The sequence below is a fragment of the Sipha flava genome, unplaced genomic scaffold, assembly GCF_003268045.1.
Source record: "Sipha flava isolate LNK unplaced genomic scaffold, YSA_version1 198_pilon_pilon, whole genome shotgun sequence".
NCBI lineage: Eukaryota > Metazoa > Arthropoda > Insecta > Hemiptera > Aphididae > Sipha > Sipha flava.
In genome coordinates, this window is record NW_020272778.1 from 492,289 (window position 1) to 518,475 (window position 26,187).

General features: G+C 27.7%; 1 protein-coding gene across 1 annotated transcript; it reads left to right on the top strand.

Moving 5' to 3' along the window:
• Positions 1-688: 688 nt before the first annotated feature.
• On the top strand, positions 689-26,187 carry LOC112681885 (dynein heavy chain 10, axonemal). The gene is made up of 43 exons (XM_025552224.1): positions 689-770; positions 3,832-3,879; positions 4,078-4,193; positions 6,890-7,292; positions 7,361-7,509; positions 7,935-8,074; positions 8,139-8,895; positions 8,955-9,342; positions 9,408-9,661; positions 9,737-10,098; positions 10,727-10,892; positions 11,626-11,784; positions 11,846-12,106; positions 12,172-12,426; positions 12,498-12,771; positions 14,364-14,641; positions 14,705-14,969; positions 15,044-15,258; positions 15,347-15,535; positions 15,606-15,791; positions 15,853-16,030; positions 16,103-16,246; positions 16,332-16,461; positions 16,523-16,715; positions 16,796-16,993; positions 17,085-17,229; positions 18,796-19,175; positions 19,245-19,397; positions 21,405-21,814; positions 21,899-22,001; positions 22,098-22,275; positions 22,354-22,508; positions 22,568-23,060; positions 23,140-23,741; positions 23,814-24,015; positions 24,081-24,223; positions 24,288-24,624; positions 24,679-24,810; positions 24,880-25,091; positions 25,155-25,322; positions 25,410-25,589; positions 25,819-25,965; positions 26,041-26,187. Exons 1-43 carry the CDS (start codon positions 710-712, stop codon positions 26,185-26,187), a joined length of 10,056 nt encoding a protein of 3,351 aa, XP_025408009.1. The 5' UTR covers positions 689-709.

Consider the following 26,187-nt stretch of genomic DNA (forward strand, 5'->3'; position numbering starts at 1 on the left):
GAACAATTTGTATGGATCTAAGGAAATTTTAAATGTACATTTTCTAATAACTGTTATTTATGTATCATTAAAATGTGATAAAATCCTACTTAGAATACAATTTCTTAAGCCTTGCTCTATAACTTAAGACATTATGTAGGTTTGAACAAAATATGTGAAATTGGTGTCTAGTCAATACTTTAGTTAATCAAATAATTATTGTAACTTATTTATTAATGTTCATTTTTACCTACTTATGAGTTTTATGTGTTTTTATATTAACTGAATTAGATTAAAAAAAATAAAAATATATGTATCAAAACCAAAAAAATGATCTTTTAATTGGCTTTTATAATGTATAACTTTAAATTCCTTTTGATCTCTTTAATTTAAAAGCTTTGACAAAGGATACTTTTTTAATATAAAATCATTATAATCAATGATAAAGACATATGTTTATTTGTACATCGGAAGTGTCTATAGTGGAATTTACTTTGAACAACATCTTTAAAATATTTATAAATGGTTATTTTGTATTATGTATGTTTTAATAAGAATTATTTTTAAAAGATCACTTTTTAATAAAATAATTTTTGGCTATTGCTTAGAATTAACACAAAATATTATATTTTTTTCAATGAATATTATTGGCTACAATAAATTCTAAACATAATGTTCTTGTTTGTTTATTTTATTTTTAACCTTACAGATATGAACACCATTATAATAAATGTATATTTTGTTTGGATATAGTATACTAATTTATCAAGGCTATAAGAAAATGGAAAATTGTAAGTAAAAAAAAAAGCATCTAAATTTACTTCAAAACCACTAAAACTGATTTTACTACTAAGCCCAGTATATTATAAATCATTAAAGATATAATTAATCTTTCTAATTCTTTCATAATTGCTCAAAATATTGAGTACTTTCATTAGTTACGTCGGTATCCATTGTGTATTCTATTATCCATTATATAAAATCCTGTTGAAGACTAAATAATATTTTTTAAACCAGTGTTATAATATTCAAACCGTCTAATGTTTAATGTCACATTGTAATTATTACATCAATATAAACTGTGGTTATAAGAATTTATTAACTAATAACATATATAAATAGTCTTTCCATCTGTCCCGGGCTTAAAGGCGTGTCCCGACTAATAGAAGTTGAGAGAAAATAACTTTCAGTATTGTATTATTTAATAATATTGTACACTATATCATTATATTATGGTTATTTAAATTAGTAGTCTTTAACCGGTAGATCACAACTCAATTTTGAATCGTTTAAAATTTAAGATTAGGTTCCAATAAGTCTTCAGTTTATTCAGCTTAAAATTTAAAAGATTAATTATACATACATTTATACATTATAATTAAATAATATTATAATATATATGTCATATGACATCAGATAAAATAATTTTCCATTAAAACCGAAACCACACTATTTTGTATAAGATAAGAATAAACATCAAATTAAGTAATAATATAATGATAGCCCAACTTCATCGACAAAGCTCATATACCTGTCGTTTATCTATAAAAGTTGTAAAGGTGTAAAGTTGAACCGATATGGATATATTTTGTGTGAAAACCGTCAGTTTCTAATATCGCACTATTTTTTTTTTAAATTGCATTATTACCAGAGCCGTGTCAAACATTACAGCGCCTCGGGGCAACATTTTTTCTACGGGGCCACGTGGTATTCAAAATATATGTAAGGTTAGCAGAGGGGAGGGGGGGTGAGGGACAAAGCCCCCATGGATATGTGTTAAATAATTGCACTCATAGAACGCAGTTTTCAAATCGTTTGACTGAGCTCCTCTACTTAATTTTTCCCACTTCGAGCACTTTATATAAGCGCTATATCAAGGAAAAAAATATTCAATATGATGTCCCAGTTTTGTTATTTCAAAATCTGGCAACCCGTGTTTATACAAGAAGAATGTAATATATAAAATAGAATTGGTCAAAAGGGATATATATTTGAATTTGAAACCAATGTTAAATTATTCTGAACAAAAACTTAGTGGCGGCTAAAAGGGGTGGTACATAAAATAACAATAACAGGTATTGACTATGATGTAACATATATTTAGTATTTATAATTAATATAATAATATGTAAATCATTTACAGAAATGGCTATTATAAATAACTTAATCATAATTTAAATTTAAATATTTAGTTAATTAGTTTTTGAAAATGTTAATTCGGAAACGGTATATTTTAAATTTTAGGTTTTCTATAAATAATTTGTAGCTCAGTTTTCAGTTTTTGTTATCGAAATATGGATAAATATTTGTTTGATTAAAATATTTTTTGAGGAAATGTTAGAAATATTTTTCGAAATGTTCAACTAAAAATTAATTTAATGCTATGATATGATCAGTAAAGTCAAATCATTATTTATATAATAACGTCACAAAATTCTTTGATTCCTCGTTTAAGTTCACGCTCATTATTTATTTGGTTAGTTATTATAATTTTGCATAAAAGTACCTTCACATATTTTATCATTTTCTCCGCCAAATAAAAGACACGCAAAACAAAAAACAACATTTCTAATATCACATCCGTGAAGCCAAATATGTAGAACAATAGTCATTGGTAAAACTATGAGTATAATATCGCGATTTTTGTTGTGTAACTTTTATTATTTTTAAACTCGACACAGGTCTTCTCAATGTTTTAATTATTATTTTTTCTTCACTTGTATAAAGTTAAATTTATTTTTTTCAAAAAATGTTCTACAGAATTCATTTTCAAAGAAAAAATTATTCTTTTTTGTTGATTCTAAAACCGGGTTCCCACCATTCGTATATTCGACAAATATTCGCTATTGGACGAATAGTATTCAGGGATACTTGCCATGTCGTGAGAACGGATTACTTTTACCTATACGAATATTCGGTATTCAGTATTTACTATTCGTTATTCGCCAACTCACTGCGGATTGTCGGTAAAATTGACACGAGTCAAATGAAATTATATTACTGAAATGTATATTCAATGGATCGATTCGTTTCATTTGTATGTACTCGTAAGTTACACGAGTCATGAAAATAGTTGCCATGGTTATTCTACTAAATAGACAATTTATCAAGTGTTCGTATATATTATATACTTTACAACTACACGAAAGTGAGAACCCGGCTCAAGAGGAAAGGATTCGCTATGAGCGGTAAAATATGATACATATGTTGGCATATATATATATTGAAATAATATCGACTTTTCGATAAAAAAATCAAAACACAAAAATTCTCAAAGTTAAACGTAGATAATATTTTAGATTTAGATATCAAAATCGGTTTCACACCGAGTTTCGTTTGTATTTCGAGATTCCTCTACTAGACAACCATTTATACAATTTATACAGGTTAGCACTGTTGTCACAATGTTGTGCACCGATTGGTATACACATATTGCATAACTGTTTTTTTACTTTATTAGCAATAATCCGTTTACAACGTAATAGTTAATTACCGAAAAATATTTTTGAATAGTTGCTTTTTTTTTCAATAACGCACCGATATTTTTAATGAACCATTTATTACGATTAGGTTCTAAAAAAAAATAAAATCAATATTATTTTGATATAATGCCATGTGGCGCGCTTGCACCTGCGCATCAACGCACAAACCGTCAATGCGAAAAACTACCATGAGCAAATTAAATAAATCGAATTGTTTTAAGTATTAAAAGCTAACACGAAGGAAATAATCGTCTTTGCTGTCTGTTGCATGTAGAAAACAGAAAATATTTGATCTTTACATAGATAATACCATAACATAATAACATTATGAAGTAAATTTTGTTTTATATTTACACACTTGTTATTATAGTTGCAGGTCCCATCTACACGGAGACCGTACTATCAGCTCTCCAAACAGGTTAGATATGTATTTTATTCATAAAAATTTTGTTTCCAAAAAAATAAATGATGTATTTTATTTTGATATGGTGAGATTATGGAATAGTATTTAATAAAATGTAAAGTGGACTTATCAATTCATATTATTATTCCAACGTCCTGTTTTGTTGTACGTAATATACTAATTACACTAAAGTCTATAACTTTGTATTTATAGTTCAAAATGACGTGGACGCGTATGGGATACAAATCAAACATTTTATAAATGATTTTTATGAAAGTGGTCCGGCATCTATTGATGAAGATTTAAGTTTAGGTCTTCAGATGATAGAGGTGAGCTGAAAGGTGTAGAACCGTTTATGTGTTCACTACAAAATGTATATATTTAATTATTAAAAGAAAACAATAGATATTCTTTTTATTTTTATAACTTTTTTCTACGTACTCTTAATAGTTAATATTAATCTATTGATAAAATTAATTATTTCATATTTAAAATGCTATCGTCAAACCAGTTATGTTCAATATGTAATCTTATACTTGGAGCTTAAATAATAATAATAATTTCAACAATTATTATTATTATTATTTATTGTTAAAAATGGTATCAAAGGATGATAAAAAATTTAAAAAAACTAATTTTGAAAATCGTGGCAATTACTAAAAAAATGATGTAAAACTTTTTCGGAAATAAAATTGTATACCTACTTAAATTAATTAAATATCTAAATACCATCGATATCTGTGGAATCTTGTGAAACACCTAACAAATTGTGTTAACTGGTTAAAGTAATAATTCGTGTCATCCGTTACATTCAAGTCTGAATACGCCACTGATAGGAAACGTTACGGTGGTTAAAGCGTTAATATGGCGCGGGGTTCGGCGAGCAACGACGAGCTGTACCACACATAGTGGAGCAAGATTGTTTCTATTGTACATAAAGTATACCAGATTCATTATCAGGTTCTTGGTTCGTCGGGTGCATACTAATTGCCTCCCGAAGTCAAAAAGGTCAATCATTTTTAAAATAACCACCAGACTATAAGCAAGTTGCCTCCCAATGTACCCTATATTTTATCGTTAACGAAAAGAGTCTAATACTAGTTGCCTTCCAATGGGCAGGTAATAAGTGTTTAAGTAGTTCCAAACATTTTCAAACTTTATGTATCAAAATAAGTTTGCAAAAGTTGTAATTTATGACTTTTTTTAGATTTGATATTTGACACGATTATATTTATACGAATAAACATTAAGATAATGTACACTTTCATGTTATGATAAGATATAATTCAAACCAGACCTGAGCCAGACTATAAAAAATAATTTACGTTATCTTAAATTATTGAGTTTAGTTAAGTTGATTTTCAAGACTCGTTCACATTGTACGATTTTATTTTTACAAATTATTAAGCTATTTTACATTTTTTAACTAGATTTTAAGATCAAAATAAAGTGCGAAACATGTTAAAAAAAATACAATATTACACGACACGCCACGTAATAACCTATAACCTAGCTTGTGATAATCTTGTACTTGTGAAGGAGCCGATATTTAGTGTATTGCGTTAAAAATTAAAAATTAAATTGGATTTTTCTTACAAATTTTTCTCCGACATAACATATTAATTAAATTATAAATGTACATAATATCACATAGGTATATAATTAGTGGCGTAACTAAGAAAAAATCTAGGGGGGCAATATAATATATTTATTATTACCAAAACCTAGACACCCCTCCCCCCTCACCAGTTAAAACATATTTTTATTGTATGTATTTTATATACTACATCTAATTGTTTGATTTTACATAAATCTTTTAACTCATTTTATGGTTTAGATAAACATAAATTGTAGGTAGCCGGTACTAGGTACCAATATTGTTAAATAATACCCATAAGAGTTCATTAATAAAAGGTGCTATTTATCATATGTTATCGTATCGGTATATATATATACATAAAATAAATTGTCACAATTTGTATAGTGTATCTTATCGTTTGACGCAGTTTACATCAGTGCCATCCCGAGGGCAGGGCAAACGGGACAGTCACCCAGGGTCTCGTGCCTCCAAGGGCCTCGCATTTATATAATATATATACAGTGGTCGCCGCATATAGTGATCACATTCGTTCGAGAGAACAGTGATCATTATAACCGGAAATCACTATAAGCGGCGATTCGATAATATATTTTTTTTCACTAATTGAAAGCGTGCTCCTACTAGCCATAATACAGTATACAACTACATACTAGACAAACAGTACACTGAACGACAGACGAAATCAAACTGGAAAGTGTAAAAATATCAGTGCTCTTGAGAACAAAAACGGTTTCAAACATATACGAATGTACGATATGAAGTGTCGTTTATTACGTGGGTTACATTAGATAAGATTAGCTCGATTAAAATTCACGATTAAGATAATTGTCATTCGTAATTGTTTACTCTATATACAAAAAGAGGTGATATTATTGTAAATTATACTTATACTTCATATTTCTGATGATTATTTCTGATCACAATAACCGAAAACCTGAACACTGTAAGCGGCGAAAAAATGCACTTACAACGGCTGTTTGTTCCGTTCCTGGCATTTTTGATCACTATAAGCGGCAACCACTGTATATATATATATATATATATATATATATATATATATATACAACATACCATATATAAATAGATTATAGATACATGGATTGAGGACCACTATTCTGGTATACCTATGGATTTCAATATAATATTGTAGGGCCTCGCAGAACCTAGGAACGGCACTGGTTTACATATAGACTTTTAAAAAAGGTGTAATTTTGTCGCACTTTACGTACGGCCCGTAAATTAACCTTTTTGTTTACAATAATAATGGGAGGCAATACGTATAATTTGGGAAGCAACTAATATGCATCGGGTTTGCCAAACCTCGCACCGTGGGAAAGCACAATTATAACTCATTACACCTACCTACACTAGTTGATATTTTAATTTAAGCACATAAAAATATAATATAAACTATAAATTAATAAGGAATACGAACACAAATTCAAAGAATTGTTTGCCAAAAAAGATTCGATGATGGCAACGTCGGTATTACTAGAAATGTCTCAAGACCCTTTCATACGTTTGGATAACGTATATCAAGAGTTTAAATGCTTTCGTTTATTGTTTGATTTGTATTCACGTCAAACTGACGCAAGAAATGTTTGGGCTGAAACGCTTTGGTCGGAATTAAATCCGCAGCTACTGTTGGAAGGCATGGATAGTTTCCTAAAAGAGTTCAAACGTTTTCCAAAACAGTGTCGTTCACTAAAAGCTGGATTGGCATTAGAAAATGATATGAAGACTTTTAAAAATTCCATATCACTATTTACTGAGTTAAAAAACGAAGCGATGAGCGAAATGCATTGGCAGAAACTTATGGACCAAACTGGTAAGTTTCCAATCAGAAAAAATCAAACAATTTAACTTTCTAATATTATAAAATATAACTTTTAAAAGGTCAACATTTCGACATAAGTCCTGAAATGTTTACATTAGAAAACATTTTTAGTATGAACTTGGGCAATTATAAAGACGTATGCATGGAAATTGTTGGAAATTCGGTTAAAGAATTGAGTATTAAACGATCCATTGATGATGTGAAAAAAGTAACTATATAAAAATAATTAAATAATTATTAAAATATTGTGAAATATCAATAAAAATCTAAGTATTATTATAACAGTTTGTCAATTATTATTTAAAAGTTAAAAGTAATAATAAATTAGTCTATTAAAATATACCAACACTTTTTGAATTAACAAAAAAAAAAAAATTTAAAGCTAAGTACTTTCAAAATGTACTTTTTTATAAGTTTAAAAATAAAAATTAATCAATAGCTGTGTTTAATATTTAATTAATTACAGAATTATTTATAGAATATTTTATTTATAAAGTGAATGTAATTTAAGCTGTATAATTTTAAATTATATTCAATAATCTGAATTTAAATAAACACATAAATATTAAAAACGGGCAATAAAATAAATATTTGTTTTCTTTATTTACCTAACTAAGTTATTTATCCAATTAGGGCTGGGATAAAAAGATTATTAATGTTATTCCATATATAAAAAATAACGAAAATCGAGGATTAATTTTGGGAGATTTGACCGAAATATTTCAATTACTTGAAGACAATTTAATGACTCTCCAAGGCATAGCCGGTTCACAGTACGGAGAATATTATGTTATAAGACAAGATTATTTTTGATACTTAAGTATTTGTTATCCGTAGATTTATTGGTCCATTTCAAACTATTGTGTTAAAATTGGATAAAGACTTAACGTTAGTTGGTAGTATCCTAAATGCATGGAACCAAGTGCAATTAAAATGGATGTATTTAGAAGAAATATTTCTCAATGATAAATTTCGTCTTCAATTACCTGCTGAAGCATTGCAATTTGATATGCTGAATCAACCATTCAAAAAGCTAATGGAAAATACCCAAATAAATCCAGAAATAATGAGACTATGTCAAATTCCGGGATTATTAAACGATTTAAATGAATTATTTGAAGGATTTGAATTATGTCAAAAATCACTAAATCAATACTTAGACTATAAACGAAACTATTTTTCGAGGTTTTACTTTTTATCTGATAATGAGTTATTATCAGTTTTGGGCAATACAAATCCTAATGGAATTCAGGAACATATTGTAAAAATGTTTGACAATGTGGGAAGTTTGTTGTTCGATTATGATTCTCAGAAAAATACACTAGTAAAAGCCATGGTTTCATGTGAAAAAGAAACTATGACATTTACGAATAAAGTGATGGTGAAAGGTTTAGTCGAAAGTTGGATGAAAAATGTGTTACTAGAAATGTGGACATCAAATGCATATTTAGTAAAAAAATCTATTTTCGATTATGGTAATACCAGAAAATCTAGATGCAAATGGATGTTAGACCATCAAGGACAGATGTGTTTGGCTGCAAACGGAGTATGGTGGACTGCAGAGGTCGAAAACGTATTTTCGGAACTTGCCAAAGTACAATATAATACTCTGCGTGTGAATATTTCATGAATAATATAGTTTATTTTTTTTAGGGAGATAATTATGCTATGAAAGATTATTTAGAAACATTGAATAATCAGTTGAATGAATTGGTAATACAAGTGAGAGGGGATTTAACAGCAAACGACCGAAAAAAATTTAACACCGTACTCATTGTCGATGTTCACGCCAGAGATGTAATTGAAAATTTCGTTCGAGACGGTATTGTAAAAAGCCATAACTTTGAATGGGAAAGTCAGTTGAGATTTTATTGGAAAAAAGAAGTTGACAACTTAATCGTCATCCAATGTTCCGGTACATTTGCGTACGGATACGAATACATGGGACTGAACGGTCGTTTGGTTATAACTCCGTTAACAGATAAGATCTACTTGACAATAACTCTAGCACTTTCAATGCAACTAGGTTGTGCACCAGCTGGTAAATTGAAACATATCCTATTATTAATAATTAAACCACACGAATAATATTTTAATCGTTCAAAGGACCTGCCGGCACTGGTAAAACTGAAACAGTCAAGGACTTGGCAAAAGCCTTAGGAATACTGTGTATGGTGACCAATTGTGGAGAAGGAATGGATTATCAAGCATTTGGCATTATATTAGAAGGATTATGCCAATGTGGAGCTTGGGGTTGTTTTGACGAGTTCAACCGTATCGATGTTTCTGTTCTTTCTGTCATATCGACTCAATTGGGTACAATTAGAAATGCATTGCTCGGAAACAACAAAATATTTATGGTATGAACAACAATGATATATAGTGATATTAAACTTCTATTTAAATATTTAATGCTCCACTTATATTGTGTATAGTTTCGAGATAGAGATATCAAACTTGACCATAAGGTGGGTGTGTTCATAACAATGAATCCTGGTTATGCCGGACGTACCGAATTACCGGAAACAGTGAAAACATTTTTCAGACCAGTTATCTGCGTACTACCTGATTTAGAGCTGATTTGTTTAATCATGTTATTTTCGGAAGGATTTTTAAATGCTAAAGTATTAGCCAAAAAAATGTCAGTTTTATATAAATTAGCTAAAGAACAATTATCAAAGCAAGCACATTATGATTTTGGATTAAGAGCATTGAAATCTGTGCTCGTTATTGCTGGAGAATTAAAACGAAATTCGCCGGAAATCGATGAAAATATAGTATTAATGAGAGCGCTGAGGTGAGTTAATTAATTCATAAAATGTATTACAAAATTTCTATTTAAAATGTTAAAAATAAGAACATGTCAAATTTATTAAATTATTTGAAATAGTCTTGTTTCATATTAATTCTTTATTAGTTAGTGACCATAAAATGGCGAACATTTAAATCAGTTATATTTTCAAATGGTACAAATAAATTATTATATATTTATGTTATTAAATACATTTTAATTATTTAATCTAAGTCCATATGGGTTAGATTAATATATTCATCAATATAGTATATCAATGGTATTTTTTATTTTATAACCATCAGATTTTTATTAAATTATTTATTTTGATTTCATATATTTACTATTAAAACTTTGGATATAATTTATAATATAAATTTTTTATAAAATTGAAAAACTATTTTTGGTTAAATAATACGAAATAATAAATAATAACTTTTAAAATATTCACTCAGTAAATGTATATTTTTATACATAAATTTTGTTCTTCTAAATAACAATAAACACATATTACTTCTATGGCTATATATAATGCACTGTATTTCAGTGTTAGAAGTTCTAGTAAAATTATAAAAATAACTAAAATTATTTATTCAAGACTTAAGTCAATTAATTAATTAACATTTTATTTTAGAGACATGAACTTACCTAAATTTGTTTATGATGATGTACCCTTATTTTTGGGACTTATTTCGGATTTATTTCCTGGATTAAAATGTCAAAGAGTTACGTATCCTAAATTCAGTGAAGCTATCATGGATGAAATGCGAAAAAAATCATATACTGTTTTGGATAATCAGGTTATTCAATAATCATATTTCAAATAAAGTTTTATATTATATAGAAAAAAAATACTTGTGAAAAACAAGTACCTACCTAAAAAATATACAATATAAAAAAATAAATAAAAATATTACAACTCATATTTAAAGACATATCTTGTATCTCAGCTCGATATTTTTAATATCAATTACATGAAATAACAATATTTTAATACAAGTATTGATAACGAATGATTATAATTATTAAACATAAACATTCGTCAAGTTTCTCTCCATTCAACACTTGATATTATCTCCGTTTGATATAGTTTGAACATAAGTTGATCAATATTAATTTTTTTTATTATTTATTACATTATATTGTAATATGATAAAAACGATGGTAATAATTTAAAATATATTAAGATAACCAAATCGTGGTAATTAATGATATAGACATTTTCCATTATATTTGATTTCCTCCAAATCTATTAACTTAAATACCTGCTTATTATATGTAGTAAAAAATTAAAAATATAGTGTATATATTGTTGTATATGTTATTTAAAATCTTTAAAAAATTACAGTTCTCATGCATAACATAATATAACATAAGAAAAGTGATATTAAAAACAAATGTGATTTTATAAACTTTTTAAATTCATAATATACATAATTATTGAACAATAATCAATTTCAAAGTACAAAAAATGCATATTTGACGACTAATGAATGTGAAATGTTCCGTTTACTAAAAAATTGATTTTTCTAGATAGATAAAGTTACACAATTATATGAAACCATGATGACAAGGCATTCAACTATGGTTGTAGGTCCCACTGGAGGTGGAAAAACGGTAGTTATAAATACTTTAATTGGTGCACAGACTTCACTTGGGTTACCTACGACTGTTCATATTTTAAATCCAAAAGTATATTATATTATTAGAGCAATCCAATTCAAGGTATATTTAAAAATTTAAACCGTTACAGGCATGTACCGTAGTCGAGTTATATGGTTTTTTTGATCTCGTCACTAGAGATTGGACGGATGGACTTTTGTCAAATATTTTTCGTGAGATAAACAAACCTATACCAGAAAATCAGCCCGAAAGAAGATACATATTATTTGATGGTGATATAGATGCTCTATGGATCGAAAACATGAATTCAGTTATGGATGACAATAAATTGTTGACATTAGCTAATGGTGAACGCATAAGGCTGCTACCGCAATGCGCGTTGTTATTTGAAGTTAATATTTTGGTATAGCACAACAACATTGGACATTGAATACAATAGCTATGAACTGTCTTTAGGTCGGCGATTTAAAATATGCTTCACCCGCTACAGTCTCTAGAGCTGGTATGGTGTACGTAGATCCTAAGAACCTTGGGTACACTCCTTACTGGGATAAATTTTTGTCAAGAAGAAAAGGTACGGAAAAAAAATGTTTAAACCAGTTGTTCAAAAAATATGTACCTGTTATTTTGGATCGTATATTCGACGGTTATTATGGATTCGAAAAATTCGCCCCGTTAAAGTTGATCATATATCAAACTAAATTAAATATGGTATGAACTATAACGTCACTAAGAGTCCGTTTGGTAATTATTTAAGTACACAAGATTATGTTCGTATTCAGGTTACGCAACTGTGTTTTATGTTGGATGCAATATTAAAATTACCAGCCGAAGATGAAAGCTCTTCTTATATTTCATCGAATGAAAATCTCGAGGTAACATCTGTGATAAGCGCACAACCAACCGACGAGATGGAAGCGAATTTCATTTTAGCGCTATATTGTTCGTTGGGTGCACCATTGGAGGACGATTCTCGACTAGTGTTTGACGACTTCGTCAAAAACATAACGGGATTTCTTAAGGTCAATGATACTCCAGCTAAAAGAGCTACGTTAAGTAAGTCTTAATGAATTATAGTTTTATTTTCCCAAAACCATAGTTAGTTTGTACTTAAAATAGAACTGTGAAGCTATTGCTTAGAATATCATTATAGAACAATAAAATATACATATTTATTATTTATATTCTTATCAAATTATGAAATCAAAAATTTAAAATAAACAAATCAAAAATAAACTCTTGGTGGGATTTATCACTTAAAATATCTATTTAAATTTAAATGTATATTATGAATGTATTTTATTAAAAATTTAATTTATTTAATTAAATAAAATTAATTTTTACTAAAAATTATTTGATGCTTTAAGTTAATCTAAGAAAAGTAAGTTAAGTTTAAAGTTAACTAATATATTTTTTTAACTTTGTTAAATTAAAAACTAATAGATAAAAAAATTAATTTTAATTAAATTTATTAAATTTATTATTATATATTAAATCAAAAAAAATAAATAAATAATTTTTGCACTTTCTCATCTCTAATAAAAATATAATTTCTACAAATTATATCAATTGGGATATTTTTTAAACTCGGAGCTATTCCCAAATTCAGAAAACAAATCATTGAGTATTTGATAAACTTTTCTACCACTCATCGAATGAGTAGCTAGAGTTGAAATTACCTGTAAAATTTTAACCATTAAAAACTTAATTTCAAACATTTAACTGGAGTATTTTTATAAATATTAGTGGTATTCTATAATTAATATAATTATATTTATGATTTACCTATTTTATGTTGAAATATAATTTCATAGTAAATCTATTTATTTACTTCCATTGATTATTTTTTTGAACAATAATAGAACAATTTTCATTAAATACATACAAAACCTCAAGTAAATCCCCAAATTCTTCTCGTTATTCTTCTCATGTTATCAACTATTATTTATACAAACTAATATAATGTAACTATTATAATGATATGTCTCAGATAAAAAAAATTACATAGAAAATTTGTTTAAATAAAAGTTAAACTTAATTTTTTTTTACTTCTGTTTGAAATTAATTTGAATTCAACACATTAAAAAAGTAACTTATTAAATTAAAAGTTGGTTCCAAAAATAAAGTATCGAATAATTAATTCAGTTTATATTAATTCAACTTATTAACTTAATTTTAATTCTCATCTCATTAATGCTCAATCTTATCAAAAATAAAAATAAATAAATAAATAGTTGGATGAAACTAGTTCAGAAAACAAGAGTATTAAAATTACATTTTTTCTATTAATCAGAAAAATATTAAAAAAATACTTTTGTTTGAATATTTTCCCTAGTAATTAAAATTTAGATACGATAAATTAACTAAACGAGTAAAATAATAAATTCATATATTATTTTAATATTTATTATGGGTATAATAAGTACAATTATTTTTAATAATAAAATGTTCATTGTTAAATATATTAAAATATATTATTTTTTAAAACAAAAAAAAAAAATTTTGAAAAAAAATATTAGTATAAATACAGTATGCTATTACTTTATAACTAACTAAAGTTTTAACTAATGGCTTATATTAATTAATACTATTTCTTGAACAAACCATAACTTGCATAATATATGTATCATCTTAATTTCATTATACAGAGTTCATTCCATCTCAAAAAGAAACATGGTATGAATATTATTTAGATGTTGAAAATCAAATTTGGATACCGTGGAACACTCTTGTAGATAAATATGAACATAACTCTAGTATAAAATTTAATGAATTACTAGTGCCCACTGTTGATTCAACTCGAGTCACGTGGTTACTTAATCTTATGACCATCGTGAAACGTCCAGTGATTTTAATCGGAGAAACAGGAACATCAAAAACAGCTACAATGCAAAATTTTTTAAGATCATTAGACTCTTATCAATACGTACTGATTAATTTGATTGGATTTTATATTTTTATTCATGTGGTATGCATATTTTATTCATAGGCTCAAACAAGTTTGAATTTTTCGTCCAGAACATCATCTTTAGACATACAAACAAGTTTGGAAGCAAATGTTTTTAAGCGAAACAAAAATATATATGGTCCATCGATTGGCAAAAAGCTCGTTTGCTTTATTGACGATATGAACATGCCTCAAGTGGATACATATGGCACCCAGCAGCCAATAGCGTTCTTAAAACTCTTTTTAGAGTTTGGAGGAATGTACGATCGTGGCAAAGAATTTGATTGGAAGTCTTTTGTTGATGTTTGTGAGTTAATTTTGTTCAATTTGTTTTTATTAAATTCAATATAATTTTTCTATAAAATATTTTTAATGCTACAGATTTATATGCAGCAATGGGTAAGCCTGGTGGTGGTAGAAACGAAGTAGATCAAAGATTTATTTCAATGTTCTCTGTTTATTGCATGGTATTTCCTTCAGACAATACTATAGATCATATATTCCGTTCCATACTCTCGGGACACACAAAACATTTTAACGAAGAAGTTAAAATTTTAGTACCCAGTATATTAGAAATGACATTAAAGTTATATAAGGTTAATTAAAAAACATACATTTAGAATTAAATACAAATACATACAAATTACTATTGAATAAATACTACTATGAACTACTACATTTCAGATAACTTTGGCGGAACTGCCACCGACTCCTAATAAGTTTCATTACATATTTAACCTTCGTGATCTAAGTAGGATCGTTAACGGAATGCTTTTTACAAGCCCATCAGTATTTAACAATGAAGTGAGTTTTATTAGGGTATGGAGAAATGAATTCACTCGTGTAATATGCGACAGGTTTAACAGCGAAAAAGTAAGTTATGCAGCAATATGTTATAAAGTATTATGATTTGTAAGTTTTAATTGTGTTTGGTCATTAAAAGGACGAAGAGTTAATGGCATTACGAATATCAGAAATATTAGAAGAGTATTTTCCAAACGAAAAGGATGAAGTATTAATAAACCCATTAATCTTTGGTGACTTTAAAAATGCTTTAAATGATGACGATGAGATTCGATTGTACGAAGATTATAAAACGTATGATGTTGTAAAGAAAATATTTGAAGACGTAAGATTAAATCATCAGAAATTAATATACCGTTTTAATACTGATATATTTATCAAATTAGATTTTGATGGAGTATAACGAAAGAAACGAAAAAGTTGACATGGTGTTGTTTAATATGGCGTTGGAACATTTAACTAGAATTCACAGAGTATTGAAAATGAATTCAGGACACATAATGCTTATAGGGGTAGGTGGAAGTGGTAAAGCATTGATGACTAAACTCGCAGCATTTACTGCAGGTATATAATTTTAAACTAATGATTATTTTACAGAAAACGAAATATTTGAAATAAATGTTCACATTTTTATAGGTTGTGAAATATTTTCGATCGTTTTAAGTAAAGGATACAATGAACTGGCATTTAGAGAAGATTTAAAAAAGTTGTTCCTAATGTTAGGCGTGGAAAATAAACTTACAGTTTTTTTCATAACGCAATCTCAAACTTCTGAAGAAAGTATGTATAGCTTCATCCGTACTAAAATATAAATTTTAGATTTATAGAAATTAATTATACCTGTACGTTTGAATATAATTATAAGGTTTTTTGGAAATTATTAACAATATACTTATGGTTGGAATGGTACCAGCTTTGTTTACAAATGAAGAAAAGACCGGTATAACAAATGACGTGAAAAAAGATGCTATTAACGCTGGTTATGAAAATTCTAAGTAAATCAATTTTAAATAAAATAAATAAAATAATAACTATTGATGACTTTTTCCTTGTTAGTGATTCTTGTTGGACATATTTTTTAAGAACATGTGTAAATAATCTTCATGTGATTCTATCCATGTTACCCGGAGATGAACTCAGAACACGATGTCGCAATTTCCCAGGTTTGATAAATAAAACATATATTAATTGGATTTTCCCGTGGCCAGAACAAGCATTATACGCTGTGGCCAAAACGTTTATAGATGAGGTAAACAATATTTTTTTATAATTAATACATATTTCATATAAAATAAAATATGCACATTATCTCTAAATATTTCATCTTAGGCAACGAAAATACCAGAAAATTATAAAGAAATCGTTATTAATGTTATGGTTTATACACATCAATCGTTATATGATTATATAAATGATTTTTATGTCAAACTGAAACGAAGAAATTATCTCACTCCTACTCATTATTGTGACTACATAAATTCATATTTGAATTTAATAAATGAAAAATCAAATAGCATTACACAACAGGTAATAGTATAAATTCGAATTCAATTTTAAACTATATTTTTTATTTACATTTTCAACTACTTATTCGTGTTATATATTTCGTATTATATAGTGTGATCGACTGTTAGTTGGTTTACGAAAAATTGAAGAAGCTACTGCACAATTAATTATACTTAATAAACAATTAGAAGTACAAAAAGTTGTTGTAGCCGAAAAAACGGTGGCATGTAAAAATATTTTACAGGAAATTTCTGAAGGTTTATTATATTAAACTTATTTAAATTTTAAAACAGATATATGCAGTTATACTTATATTTTGTGACGTATAATATGCATTACTCTGTAGTAATCATAATGTGATTATAAAGAATTAAATGTAAGCAGTGTTCGGACTTATCTAGATATTTATTTATTTATATTTTATCCTATCTTGATAAATATTTACGAGATATCTAAATTGTTATTAATATTTTATTAATCTAGATTAATTCATCGAGATAAATTTCGATCGCCAGAATTGTGCAATCAAATTCATAAAAATGTTATTTAAATTCTCAATCCAAGTTTATAAGTTATAAAACTAAAAATAGTTAATAATAATAATAATAATAATTGAATTAACAATTTACAAAAATATGTAAATAACGATATTGTTTTTTCGGTATTCTTGTCGTATGCAGTCTACCATTCATGTTTATATAAAAATATGCATTAATGTATTATAATATGTAGGTAAATTAGTGAATAACAGTATTATATGTCAATAGGTAAGTATTAAAAATTAAAAGTTTTGTTTCGTTCTTTTCTTCTTTCTTTGCTAGTATAGGATTTAGTTTACGAGCCATAGTTAACACAAGGAGGAGTGTTGATTTCAATAAGTCCTCTTTCCTTTAAAAAAGCTATGGTATTTTCCTCCAATTGAACAATTGAATAAAAATGTTTGGCTAACATATAATGCTTATAGTGAATAATGTATCACGTATAACTAAACGAACTAAACTGAACTGATTTTCTCTTACGTTTACGATTACAGTCACGATTATTGCTAGACTTTATTATTGAAGTTAATTTGTTAAGATAATACTTAATTGTCAGTTGTTATTATTTTTTATATATAAAAATTGAAAATGTACTATTTTAAGAATGGACGCTTGTAGTTATTGGCATATTAATTATTAATAACATGTCCGTAATGAGTTATTGATAATCATTAATATAATGTCTAGCAGTAAATATGTAATTAATATTTTAACTATTTTTAGTTATAATTATGACAAAATTGCTAAATGATAATTGCTATAATTATAAAATTATTAATAAAAATATTTTATTTTAAAAATATTTTATTCATTTTCCCCAGTTCTTTATTCATTGTTTCATAATAATTTAGAAATAAATATAAAAAATAATTTTAAATATATGTAACCTGTGGTTGAGTTACATACATTTTCTATAATACTGTAATCTCTTTATCTGGATTTATTTCAGTTGGACTATCTTTATTATTATTTAAATAAAAAATTACTTATCTAATCTGCGAACATTGTATGTAAGCCACGTATAATTTGTTAATATGCATATGTTATTGTCTTTTTACTGTTCTCTGTATTATTTATTTAACCCTTAAATGCATATGGTTGAATAAATGCAACGTTTTGAATTTTATATTATTCTGGTCTTAAAAATATTCATATGTTGTTTGAGGTTAAGTCATTATATCCTTAAGGTAATTCTGATTATTCCATAATAATAATGGCTAATTGTATTTTGAATATTTATAAAGTATAAGTCATTTATATGGTTTGTTTTTATTTCTGGGGCAGCTTCAAAAAAAGCAAAATCAAAAAAAGAAACTGTTGTTGAAATGACTATTGAAAGTCAAGAAGCTGGAAAAATAATAGCCGAAGAAAAAGAAGAAGCCGAAATAATATTAAACCAGGCGTTACCAACATTATTAGACGCCAGAGACGCGTTAAACAATTTACAAAAAGGCGATATTACGGAAATTCGGTCGTTCGCTACACCACCAGAGCCAGTGCAAGTTGTGTCCGAATGTGTGGCAATACTTCTTGGTTACAAAGAAGTTAATTGGAAGGTGGCCAAACAAATGATGTCTGATCCGAAGTTTTTATCTTCATTAAAAAACTTAAATGTCGATGAGCTGACTCTAAAACAGCAATCTCAAATCCGAGCTAAACTTAAGGTACCTACAAACAATTCAATAATACCAGTTGTTTTTATTATTATATTTTTTTTTATTTCTACTAAACAGGCATCAACAAAAATGAGTTTAATGAAAGACATAAGTAAAGCAGGTTTTGGATTGTTATCTTTTGTTGAAGCGGTTCTGAAGTATTGTGTTGTGTATAGAGAAGTAAAACCTAAAAAAGAAAAAGTGAAAACACTCGAAAATGACTTCAAACTAGTTCGTTATAACTTATTAATAAATATGTATTCATTATTTATAACTTACATAAGGGTTGCCAGACGTCCCGTATAATACGGGAACGTCCCATTTTTAATTTGATGTCCCGTCGTCCTGACACTCTCTTCAGGACACCAAAATGTCCTTTTTTCATAAATTTACCCATACAATAAAATATAATACCACTTTTTTGTATTTAAATAATAAAACGGCAATTTTATCATTTACCTATCATTATTTTTCTATTTTTAATTTTTATAAACGGCAAATTATTATCACAATGCGTTATTTTCCACTCAAAACCATATTGTATTACGTTAATTAGCGCTCTAGCTGTCGCGACGGCGGTGATCAAAGGCAAGGAATGATAAAACCGTCGATTGTGGTGCTATCCATTTAAATATAGTATTTTGGTATGAATATAAAAGACATTCAAACCACGGCGAAAATACCACCGCCCGTTCAGTTGAATTTATTACTCGTAATTGTTAGTTATTAGTAGTTTCGTTATTACCTCCCATCCTTACAATTTCGTTTAAATTTAGATTAAGTTATGACAATATGCAATAGTAATAGTTTACCTATAACATTACGACCTACAAGCATCGAGCTATAAGTTGTTTTTTTTTATTTAGGAGGGGGCAGACATATCCTTTTTTTTTTTGTCCCCTATTTTGAATTTTGAAATCTAGCATCCCTACTTATATCCAATTGTGTATTGGTAAATATACATATATTATGGGTATACACACTAATAAAGTAGGTATGGATATTAATCCTACAAAAATGTTCTTGCTTCACTCGACAATTTTTTTTTCGCTATGCATGAATATATTAAATTAATCCCTTACTAACCTTACATGTTTATAACTTCTAATAAAACTATAAAATATAACATCAAAAGTTATACATTTGTCGCACGTTATAAATTGCATGATGCAGGTTTAAAAACCATAAACTGAATGTTCATACTCCATATGTATATATAATAACATCTATTTTACAAAATGTATTTACTTAATTTAACTTAAAATGCACACAGCCAGGGTCGGATTTAGGGGGGTTGCTTAGGGTGCTGAAGCACCCATCGTTCCTCATATTATTAATTATTGAAAATTTAGAGGACTGGTCAGTCTTAATTATAAATTTGAACAAATTTTAAAATTCATACATTGTATTATGTACCTAGAATCTACACATTTAAAAAAATAATAAAATGATTATATAATGTTTTAATGCCATTATATATCTTAATTAATAATTATATTTCAAATTATTTATGTATAATCCAGGATGTTTCCCCCCTGAATGGGATAATTTCCCCCCGAACAAAAAAAAATAAATATTAAACAATAATAATATACAATGCAAATAAATAAATGCACAAATTGTTAAATTAATATTTAAATATAATCGAAAATTTAAATAAAAATTGTATTATGTTTGGGCAGTGATAAAAAATTTATATTGAATCGGGAGAGGAAACATCTCAGTCTGGGAGGGAGGGAAACGTCCAGTACCATGAAGATTCCCGGGTGGGGGAAATGTCCAGGTACCGTTTATGTAATATCCAAAACAAATGCACATTGCAAGACCGATTTTTTTAGCTGCTTAAGCTTAATATTTTATTTTTCATCATAACTACGAGTATTAACTAATAAGTACCTTATAATGATCATTATATGCAAACTAGCACCCACCATATAAAAATCTTAGATCTGCCCCTGGACACAGCGTACAATACAACATAGCGTACACTGTAATCTTCAACAGATAAATATTTCATTCAAACTTGATAATTCCTAACATTTTTTTTCAAATGAACTATTAAATGGGTATTGTTTGGTTTTCAAATTATTTTAGGAGCGTATACTCGTAAAGAAATATTTTAAAATAGGCATACGCCGAAAATCTAAAATCTGCTGACGAGTGTACGGCGTATGCCCACGTATACGTACCAATATATCCCTGCTTATATCCAATTATTTTTTTTCTGTTATTATTTAGGTGACCAATATGTTAAATAAACTCAACACTGAATTGAATAATATCATGTCTATGCTAGAAAAATTGAATGAAAAATACAAAAATGCAATGCTTGAACAAGCAATTATTCAAGAAGAAAAAGATCTCATGGAACGAAGATTTATTGCAGCTGATAAATTAATCAACGGTTTAAGTTCAGAAAATCAAAGATGGAAAAATGATTTAGCTCATTTAAAACAAAGCATGGAAAAAATAATAGGAAACTGTTTGATGTGTTCATCCTTTTTAGCATATACAGCACCGTTTTCTTATGAATTTCGAATTGATATGTTATTTGAGTGTTGGAATAAAAAAATAATAGAATCTGAATTACCAATAAGCAATCCATTTAAAATTGAAGTTGAACTTTCTGATGAAGTCACTATTGCAACGTAAATATATGCATAATATATAATACCTAATATAAATAATCATGTCATTCTTTAAAAATAATTTTTTTTATAACATTGTATTAGATGGAACTCAGAAGGATTGCCGTCTGATGATCTGTCAATTCAAAATGGTATTCTTTCTACGAAAGCTAGTAGATTTCCATTGTGCATTGACCCACAACAACAAGTAATATTACCATCATATAATATACATATATAAATATGTATTTAAAAATTATTACAAAAAAATAGATTGAGTTTTAAATTAGAAAATATTATTAAGGCATTGAACTGGATTAAACAAAAAGAAGCACCAAATAATTTAATGGTACTATCGTTCAGCGATTCCGATTATTTAAAATATGTTGAAAATGCCATAATATATGGCCAACCTATACTGTTTCAAGATGTAGAGTACATTGATCCGATAGTTGAAAATATTCTTGAGAAAAATATAAAAAGTAAACAATTATCGCGAACTGTTTTAAAAGTATTAATTTAAAACGTTACCTATATTAAATGGATATACACTTATTTAGCTGTTTCTGGTCGAAAGTTTGTGATGTTGGGCGATAAAGAAGTGGATTATGATAGCAAATTTTGTGTTTATCTTACAACCAAACTAGCGAATCCGTCTTTTTCTCCATCCATATACACGAAAGCAACAGTTATTAATTGCTTAATTACACAAAATGTAATTTATACAGTTCTAATTTAATATAAAATAGTTTTCACTAAATACATTTTGTTTAGGGACTTGAAGACCAACTATTGTGTGTGGTGGTTAAAAATGAAAGGTCTGATTTGGAGGAACAAAGTGAATCGTTAGTAATGGAGATCAGCTCTAATAAAAAATTACTAAGAAATCTAGAAGACTCACTCCTTCGTGAGCTAGCCATGTCCACAGGAAACATATTGGACAATGTTGATCTTGTTGAAACATTAGAGGAGACTAAAATAAAAGCAACTGAAGTTATGCAAAAATTATACTTGGCTACTAAAACTTCTATAGAAATCGATGTACTTCGAAATCAATTCCGTCCAGCAGCCACTAGAGGGGCTATATTATTTTTTGTGTTAGCGGATATGAGTACAGTTGATGCAATGTATCAAAATTCGCTTTCTAATTATCAACAAGTGTTCTGGGCATCATTAAAAAAAGCAATGCCTAGCAAGATACTAAAAAGAAGAATTATAAATATTATTGATACATTTACTGAACATTTTTATAAGTATGGATGTACAGGTAAAAAAAAATCAAAATTAAAAATAAATTATATCATACCTATATAAATAAATTTTCGATATTACATATTTAAATTTAGGTATATTCGAAAGACATAAACTTTTATTTTCCTTTCAAATCACTGTGAAACTTCAAATGAGTATAAAGAAAGTGACAATACCTGAACTTGAATTTTTCATCAAAGGAAATGTTACGTTAGATAAAAATGTAGAATACATCAATCCTATTGGCTGGTTAACACCTCAAAATTGGAAAGATATTGTCAAGTTATCTAATGACTTTCCAGAAATATTCTTGAATTTGGACGATCATATCAAAAACAATACTAATGATTGGAAGAATTGGTATGATCTAGATATGCCAGAGTCTTCAGATCCACCTTTTAAATTTTCAGGAAATTTTGAATCCTTTCATAAACTTATGTTACTACGATGTTTTCGAGTGGATCGAACATATCAAGCTATTTACAATTATATAGATTTAGTGATGGGTAATGTGTACATAACAACACCAATTGTTGATTTTGGTGTTATATACACACAAACCAAACCCACAATCCCAGGATTGTTTATACTAAGCCCAGGATCTGATCCAACCGTAGATTTAGAAAAACTAGCGAATCGATGTGGATTATCGTCAAATATGTTTCACTTTCTATCGCTAGGGCAAGGACAAGAGCAAGTAATCATTTAATATTTATTACTATTTATAAATAGTGTACCAGCAGTCAGGACACAATACTTAATGTTTAAGGTGGCACAAAAATTATTAAGTTTAGCAATGACGAATGGTTACTGGATAATGTTTCAAAATTGTCATTTATTAATATCTTTTCTATACGATCTTGAAAAAATATTAGATAGATCAACTAAAATCCATCCAGATTTTAGATTATGGTTAGCCACTGAAGCTACTCCATCATTTCCTGTGTCTGTTTTACAAAGATCTTTAAAAGGTAAATTATATTTATGTCATATAGTACTTTAATTAATTAATTTTTATTGTACTATACATTTTAAGTTGTTACTGAGCCGCCGAACGGACTTAAAGCAAATATTCAAAATACTTTTATTAAATTAAAACAAGAAACTTTAGAAAAATGTACACACCCATCATATACGTCTTTAATATATGTTCTTGCATTTTTTCACGCTGTTGTTCAAGTAAATAAACGTTATATTATAATTTAGCTTCAATAGTATTTATATTAAGAAATATTCATCGCAGGAAAGAAGAAAATACGATAAAATTGGTTGGAATATTCCTTACGATTTTAGTGAATCAGATTTCACAGTTAGTGTACAAATTCTTATCAACTATCTAAATAAAACTTTAACTGATGGCATTGAAGCTCCACTACCGTGGGTTACTTTGAGGTATTTAATTGGAAATGTCATGTACGGCGGGCGTGTTATTGATGATTATGACCAAAGAATTGTAAACACGTTCATGAAACAATACTTTGGAGAATTTATAGTTGATATATTTCAAACATTTTATTTGTACCACGATGACAAAGTTCAATATAAATTAATAGCAGTTGATACAAAAGAAGAATTCTTAAGTAATAATAATATTTATTCACGATTCATTTATTTTAAAATTGAAATAACCATAGACGCGATCGAGGAGCTACCTTCAACCAGTGGACCTGAAGTACTTGGTTTACATATGAATGCTGAGATGGGATATTTTACAAAAGCCTCAAGAGATATATGGAATAATCTTCTAAAATTACAACCACAAACTGGTAAGTCAACGAACATTTCATGGGATAATTAATGTAATTAAACGTAAACAAATAACATGTTTTGTTAAGAATCATCTAGTTCTGGGATGAGTCGTGAAGAATTAATAGATTCTGTTGCCGAAGATATATTAAAAAAACTACCCGATCTATTCGCCATCAGTGATATCAAAAAATTTTATGGAAATAAGTTATCACCCAGTACTGTTGTTTTACTGCAAGAATTAGAAAGGTTTAATTTACTGGTTGACAAAATTAACGTTACATTGACAATGCTTCGAAAAGTTAGCTAAGCAATATAATTGATAATAAGAAAACATAGATATTCATTAGTAAAAATCTAACAGGCTTTATTAGGCGAAATTGGAATGGACTCTATTTTAGAAAGCGTATCGGTATCACTATACAACGGTCAAATACCAAATTCTTGGATCAAACTAGCACCACAAACGTGTAAAAATCTAGGTGGGTGGATTGAACATTTTGTAGCAAGAACTAACCAATACATTGAGTGGGTATAATAATGATTAATTATCTTTTATAGCCAAAAATAATAATTAAATAAAAATTGTTTAATAATGTTTTTTAAATTTTGTGTATAGAGTAGTGATGGGGAACCTACAGTTATATGGCTAGCTGGTCTTCATGTACCTGAATCATATTTGACGGCTATCGTACAAATGGCATGTAGGCAATATGGTTGGTCATTAGATCATTCTACTCTATATACAACTGTGACTCAATACACCAATGAAAATGAAATAGACAGTATACCAAAAACGGTGAGATTTCATTTTACATATATTATATATTTAAATTATCATAATAATTTACTATATAATTAATATTGTTGTAAAAAAACATATTATATATGTATTTAACTTAGGAAATTAAATCACATTAAATGGTGTACCATCGCTGTATCCATGAATGCATTCAAAATGTATTTAATCACACAACGATACATATATAATGTACTCACTAATAATGCATCATAAAAAAACATTTCAGGGTTGTTATATAAGTGGAATATTTATTGAAGGAGCACGCTGGGACTTGGGAAAACAATGTTTAACTAGTTCGACAACAAAAGTATTGATTGAAAACCTTCCAATCGTTTTGATTGTACCGATTGAAACTAGCAAACTAAAATTACTTGTAATTATACTAAAGTTATAAACAATTTTTCTTAAACACTAACTAATTAAACGTTTTTCAACATTATATTTTTAGAATACCGTTCGCACTCCAGTGTACACTACATCACAGCGAAGAAATGCAATGGGTGTCGGATTAGTATTTGAAGCTGATTTAAAAACTAGTGTTCATAATAGTTTTTGGATTCTACAAGGTGTATGCTTATTGTTAAACGACGATTAG